General features: G+C 41.8%; 1 protein-coding gene across 4 annotated transcripts in view; it reads right to left on the bottom strand.

Moving 5' to 3' along the window:
• vps50 (VPS50 subunit of EARP/GARPII complex) overlaps positions 1-7,500 on the bottom strand; it is an 85,585-nt gene that overhangs the window by 18,514 nt on the left and 59,571 nt on the right. For all 4 annotated transcript variants that reach the window (XM_031854268.1, XM_031854269.1, XM_031854267.1 and 1 more), the window contains one exon: positions 7,215-7,295. In XM_031854268.1, coding sequence (XP_031710128.1) covers positions 7,215-7,295 — 81 coding nt within the window. The remainder of the gene's footprint in view (positions 1-7,214; positions 7,296-7,500) is intronic.

The raw sequence follows: 7,500 nt of genomic DNA, 5'->3' as shown, positions 1-7,500 counted from the left end.
TGCCCTGAGCATACTAAAGTAATTCAAACCTGTGACCTACAAGATGTTAACATGCATCTGTCACAGATAGAACTAAAAAAAACGAGTTCCAAGAAGAATACACCTACTCACAGTAGAGTACTACTCACGGTAAAGTCTCTTTTGATTCTGCACTTGTAACATATGAACACACCAACAATCATACACTGAATCTAAATGCTCTAAGCTGACAACAGTATTCTTTAGGGTAAGTGACAGAAGGAGTTAAATTATCAACACAGAAATGTCACAGTTAGCATTTACATGTTTAAAAACTGTGACTGTGGCTAAGTGGAGAGCAGGGTCGTCCTTCAATCTGAGGATCGGCGGTTCGATCCCCGCCTCTCGCCTACGGTGTTGTGAATGTTAGTTGGAGCAGGAGGCATTGTAGCCCCTTCCATGGGTGAATGCTGACAAGTAGTGTTAAAGTGTGTTTGAGTGGTCAGAAAGACTGGAAAAGAGCTATACGGTCTATTTACCTAAGGAAACTATACTTCAAGAAAAGGGGGAGAATTAATGGAAAACACATGATTCACATGAAGCAAGAACAGATCCAGTATGTTCTTGCTTCATCACTTTTTTTGGACTATGCTCTATATCCTTTTCAGCATAATTCACTTCACACACACTTAATACACTTGACACAACGTTGGCCTTCAATGTTATTAATCCTGGCAAGAGGGCATTATTGAAAACCAAACGCCTCTGTCTCAATACACAAGAAGTTTATTTATGCTTCTGGTGTTCTGTGTGTTCTCTGTTCCATTTCTGACCAAAAATATCTTCCTGTCTTCCTGCATCCACAAGCCACAGTTAAGGTCAAACTAATATCCTGCACTCTTTGTTCCCGTGGTATAGTGTCTCCATTGATAATCAATAATGAATACAAGGTACAAAACAGAAGAGCGACTCAACACCTTTCAGAGAGAGTTTCTATATAGAAAGATATTACAGGTGTTTAGAAAAACAAACACATTCGTGCCAAAAGACAAAAAACAAATAGGAATATCAGCGCTTCAAGAGACATTTCACTGCAACTGCATTTATTCAAAGCCCAACCAAAGTTTGGACAGGAATTTTGGCCGGCAGCACCGCCCCAAAGCCTTCCGGAAGAATGTCTCTACTTGATTCTGTCAGCTTTGCTAACATCCAGTAGTTGAGAAAGAACAGCTTGCCTAAGAGTGCTAACATCCACTTCAATGTCCTTCAGGGCTTTTGTATAGTGTGGACGGGCGAAAGGGAAAACAACTTTCGTTTGTCTGTGAGGTATATCTGCCGAAAGTACTTTCCCCATGTGGACCAACAGCATTGTTCAGTATGAAGACATCAAGCATCGAAGCCGGGGAGCTTATCTACACTTGTGTAATGATTAGAAATTAAGCCTCGGAGTTGCCAATGAACAGAAAACATATATAAAAAAATGATCATCATGGGAGGGATTTGAAAACAGATAAGAGCAAAGCTTTGAATAGAAGACTTAAAGCAGTAGCTTGATGACTATCAATCCCTGTTTTTCCTCCGACAGATCAAAGACGAGAGGTTTAGATATTCAGCCAGATGAAAATGATTCTTTTAATGAGGATGGACGATTAAAACTGATGTATGAGTGTGCGGGTATATGTACAGTAATTGTGTGTGGTAGGACTAATGAGATTCTGCTGCGCTTTATGGTACTCGCATGGGACATGTAATCGCATGTAATCGCATAATGCCTTGGGGAGAAAGTGGCACTGAAGCTTTGTATCGATCAGTGTGAAGAGTGCAGGATTTCAGCTCCACGAGGAAACACACCAAACCTCAGAAGCATATTTTAGATTTTGTATAGGCCTGACTTTCAAACTCGGCTCTAGCATTTCTTATACGACACTATTGCAAGTAGCAACTGGCTGCCTCATTACTTAGCCACAGTCTGCATTGCAGGCCATGGGTTTTATCTTGGCTCAGACTAATTCTCTGTTTTTCTAAAGTGCTACGTCAGGCCCCACCTCTGCTGGAGCATCTGTTTTCTTATTGGATTTTTCCCTGCTTGTCCACAGGGTGATGTGTAGTGAGCAGCTCAGTCTGAGGTAGTTTTGAGGTGGGAATGGGAGGCCCCATCAGTCATCAGCAACAGACACCTGAGGAGGGACGGGAGCTCCCTCTCAGTATCAAGTCTGTCGGATCCATCAATTAACTCCACATTCAAGCATCAATTAGCTGAAACAATAAGATGAATAATCGCTCGACGGAAGATTATTCTGCGACAAGTGAGACTTCTCAAAAGCTTGCTGATTTTCTCTTTTAATGCTAAACTGAATGAGTTTGTTTGTTTAAACAACAACCAAGGTAAAGGTACCAGGGTAAGGGGTTGCACAGTGGAGCTGGAGCCTAACGAAGCAAAATAACAGCAAGGAAACTCTGACCTTTCAAAAACCAGCATTTGGATGGAAAAACTTTAAAAGTAATGCCACTTTCAAATGTTATTCCCCAGCAAATATAAAATAAACATCCTTCATTTGAAAGGCTCGGTGAACTCTAAGAGCTTGATCATTCTGTAATCGCCCTGGCCATGAAGGGAGCTTCCAGCAGGGGAGTTGAAAAGTGATCTCTGAATTGAAGTGTCTCAGTCTGTCGTGATTGACTGCTTACTCCTCTCAAATCCATTCCGTAGAGATTCATGGGCAAATTGAGTGGACTGCCTGCCAGGCAATTACTGTCAAGTGGATCCAATTGCACCTCTTTGTCACTCTAATACTGGAAATTTGGTTCTCATTAGATGAATGTCAAATGGAATTAAGGCCTTCACTTATTTTACAAGACACAACCGCCACCTCTGGCAACTTCTTTTCCCACAGCTGCTGGTCCGATCACCTGCGCCGGGATGACAACAGCCGCGATACACGGAGAAAACTTGAAATACAGCCAAGCACTTCAATTTTAGTTTAGTTCCATGTCTGTCCAAAATGTCATGACGTCATCATTTTATCCTATTAGACATTTGTGTGAAATTGTCAAAATGAGTTACGGTTAAAAAAAAAAAAAAGAAGAGTGTTTTGTCAGGTCACAGCGACCAATGACCACCAAAATCTAAGCACTTCATCCTTGAGTGCAGGTGGAAGTTTGTGCCAAATTTGAAGTCTTTCCCTCAAAGCGTTCTGGAGATGTCTGTTCACAAGAATGGGACGGACAGACGGACAACCTAAAAGCCGGAAATGTCAACAGTAAATGTCAATACTTGTGATATCCTGACAACTACAGTATAAACAGTCACACCATGGAGCTTAATTGTGATCTATAATCCCTGTCAAATAGCAATCCCCACTGGTGTGTCTGGTGAGATGTTAAACTAGTGAATAATAGGTTTGGTGTGTAGCGTGCGTGTGTGACATTAGCCAGTGCCTCTCATGAGAGGCGGCGTGGCCATGTGTGCGTTAGCTGTACCAAGACAGAGTAGCTAACCACAACATATGCTTAGGTATTATCACTCTGCTACTAGCAGGAAGAGAGCATGCAAAGTGGAAAGTCTGTGTGTGTGTTTGTCTGTTAAAGTTCCCATTCTCTTTATATATGTGTGTGTTTTCTTGTCTGGGAGTGTGTGTGTGTTTTTGTGTGTGTGTGTTTTTGTGTGTGCATCTCTGCAGGCACCCTCACTGCCAGAGGACTGGCTGCCAACACAGAAATCACCCGGCTTCTCATTCCTGTTTCAGTGCCAGGCATGAAAAAGGCTGAAGAAGTCTCATTGTACCCTGAGGACGCGGGCGTATGCACACACAAAACACACATCTAATCGACACATTATTGGTTTGACTTCAGCAACCGCAAGACTCAATCCAAACGGGAGAAAAACACGATCTTATCTTCATGGGTAACCCTGAAATAAATACACATACAAACACGGCATTGTGTATTCAGTCAGAAGCACCACATAAACTGGGAGCAACAACACAAGCGGAGCTGAGAGGTGTGTAATCACTGGAACACGGCGGATTAAAAAATGCAAGGAGGAAAACAAAAGGGGAGAGATGAGAAAGAGAGAGAGTTGGAAAAACAAGTGAGAAAAATAGAGCGAGTGATTGAAAGAGTAAATACTGGTGGTTTGAGTACTGAGAGAAGGAAAAGGACGGTGAACCAGAGGTGGACTTCGTCGCAAATGCTCGGCTGTGTCAGCACTCCCTTGCAGCAACGGCTCTCAACAGCTGAACGTTCTGGCAGCGACAATATGGCCGCAGATGGAATTAATATCACCACTTTCATCCGGCACTGTCATCTAACGTGCCCCAAGCAATAAAACCAAAGAATATTAATTTTTTTGTTTTGTTTTGAAAAGCAAGGATTGTAAGTAAATCATTATTTTATGCGACAGCTGATTCCTCTCAAGTGAAACAATTCAGTTCGGAGCTTCACAAGTTAGTATTTCACACGTGAACTAGAAAACGGCGTTGATGTCGCGCTCGGGATTAAACACTATGCCACGAGTGTTTTGAGGTAAACGAATATGTGAACAAGGAAATAACGTCTCTGCCACTCTCAGAAGTTGCTGCCTAACCTCCCAACCTTCCAAACACTCTCAATAACAACATTCAAAGTCAAATAGTTTTAATTTCGAGTTCACTGCCTGTCAAAACCCAGAGAAGCGACAGGGTTTCGGAGAGGTAATCAAGAATAGCAGAAGCAGAGGCAGAGACAGAGCACATAAACAAGGGGATGATCTTTTACTTTTTCCCCCGTGGAGCTCCCAATTTAAGCTGAAGCCCCTCTGTACCTGAGACGTGATGAGAAGGAATCTCACTGACGTTCATATGGGACTCGGAGTCATTACCAGCACATTGGTTTTGGACTCAAACAGTTGCGACGGCAAATCAGGGGAACAAAACCTCAAGGATTCGGCTGCTCAATTGAAATGCAGTGTGCAATTAACTTTGTAATCTGTTTACAAATGAGGTCTACCCTGCTGCAATCTCTGGAGTGCGTATTTGTATGCAGGGGTAGTGTGTTTGTGTACTCGGCGTGAATAAATTCTCACTTTGGAGCGAAGATACCTATATTAAGAAAATGAGAGATTTATAATCCATATGGAAACTCAATATAAATTGTTCTAAATGACAATATATACAGTATATATGTGTGTGTGTGTGTGTGTGTGTGTGTGATTTGTGTGAGCACATCATGATGTGAAACACAGAAGAGCAGTGAGAGAGTGAGGCAGTGCTCTATAAAAAAAAAATAGGGCTTTTTCTCCAACACTGAATGATTTATTGAGATGAGCTAAAACTGTTTTTTATACGAGGAAGGAGACTAAAAGCATTTTCCAATACATTAGAGAGGGGATGGGTGTAATTACAAAGCCAGAGTCAGTGTCCTCCGTCTTAAATAAATCTAATATCACGCAGCCTGTGATTACCACACAAAGTGATATGATTATTCCCATCTGAAGTGTGTGTGTGTGTGTGTGTGTGTGTGTGTGTGCGTGTGTGTGCATGCACGCGTTAAAGGTTTAACATCGTTTTGTCTCTTGTGAGAACTCAATCAAAAAAAAAAACACACGTCCCTGTACTCTTCCTCCACCCAGTCTGTCCGTGTGCAGCTCAGATGATAAACATATTCTCCACAGCTGAGCACCGAGCTCTGCCGACATTTGAAAATGGGCAAGAAATAATTGGGGTGTAAATAGTTGCTATAGTGCCCCCTGAGGGGAAGACGACATGATGCTGCGGCTCATCGCTTATACTGCAAATTTAAAGTTTTGATAATTCATCATTCTTTTCTGACTTTTATGGACTTTCTCACCTCCGCCTTACCGCTTCATTTAGTTTCAGCTTTGTCATTATTCTACGCTGTCAAATAAATGCTTTGTTTTAAAAAGGTGCTTTGGATGCTGCGTGCTCCCCTACTGTGGAAAACTGCTGATTATTTCTGTAGGAAAAAGTGATGCCGATTGAAAAAAAAAAAAAAAAAAAAAAAAATCACTCTGTACCCCTTTCTTCACATTTTGATGTGATTACATTAATGGCAGCTTGTTATAAAATTGTTATTGGCACTGACAGTCACCTGACTGCTAATTACAGTCCAAATCAGTGATCAACTTGCTGCCAGCTGTTTCAGAGCCAAAAAGAAAAGTGCTTAGTGGCACATTTAATAATTCGTCCTGCAGCATACAGTATGTGGTGTTGTGTGAACACAGAGATGGAATTAGAAAGGATATTTGAGAGACACAGAAAGCCCCAAAGGTTCTCAGAAAATGAAAAATAAAACAACATTATACAGGACCTCACCATGGGAAAAGAATATATATTGTGAGTCACAATTTGTGACATATGATAAAATCCAATTTAACCACGCATAACCAATATTGTCCTCTTTATTTTCCGATACAGCTGCTCTGGGCTGAATTGAAGCCGTCTGGTTTCTGGAGCTTCTGAATAATAATGTACATCACAGACACATAGAAATAACTGAATACGTTTTTAAAAGAATAAAAGCTGACTTTTTAGTGCAGCGATTTGAATTCAAGGCAGAAGGACTACAATGTGACTTCAGTGAGCCATTCCATCACACATCTACCATAATTAGACTCAAGCGACACAACTCATTGTTTTTCTCATTAAAAACAAAAGAAAAACAAAACATCAACAGAATTTTATTTTCGCCTTCAGGGGAGCAAAACTATTGCAGATTAGGGCCAAACTAAAGTCCAAGTAACGCTTCTTTAAACACAGGCCGTCTGATATGGAGACAAATGAAAGGTAGACGTGGGAGATGATACATGCTTCATCATTTAACAGAGGAGAAAGTCTGTAGAAAGATACGCTATCAGACATGAGTGTAGAAAGCTCTGCCTGCACCAGAGTAATCGTCACCATGTAGTTTTACAGAGGGGAGCAGTGATTGAGAGCACTAATGGAGTAACACACACATCCTCCCTGGTGCGCCACTTTAACAGAGAGAGGTGTGTGTGTTTGTGTGAGTTACCGCTGGCCAGTTAATGACGACCCATAATGCATTTTGTGGCGATACGAGCCGTGATATCAGACATATGGTCAGGGTGGAAAGAGTGGATGGGTAAAAAATAATGCAGAGAGAGGGGAGCGGAGAGAGCATGTTTGTGTCAGAAAATGAGGCAGACGCGATGAGCTAACGAGCGACGGTAAAAAGAGAAAGAAAGAGAGCGAACAGAAGAGAAAGTGAGACAAGGAGCAGAGGAAGAGTTTCAGTCTTACCATGTCAATGAGGCTCTCCTGGATCCGGTTCAGTGTGGTTCTCAGTCTGCTGCTGATAAGGCCCAGACCCGATGACTCATACTGTACAATTCCAAAACACACACACACACAAATATATTTACATATCTATCTATCTATATCTATATCTATATGCACACACACACACAATTAGTTTCTGCACCGTGCACAAACACCTTCCTCTTCCTGAACAGCACACACAATTCAGCAGAGTGTGAAGGCACACACACACACACACACACACACACACACACACACACACACACAC

Source organism: Anarrhichthys ocellatus, unplaced genomic scaffold (assembly GCF_004355925.1).
Source record: "Anarrhichthys ocellatus isolate YVR2014 unplaced genomic scaffold, GSC_Weel_1.0 scaffold14, whole genome shotgun sequence".
NCBI lineage: Eukaryota > Metazoa > Chordata > Actinopteri > Perciformes > Anarhichadidae > Anarrhichthys > Anarrhichthys ocellatus.
This window is presented reverse-complemented; position numbering and strand designations above follow the sequence as displayed.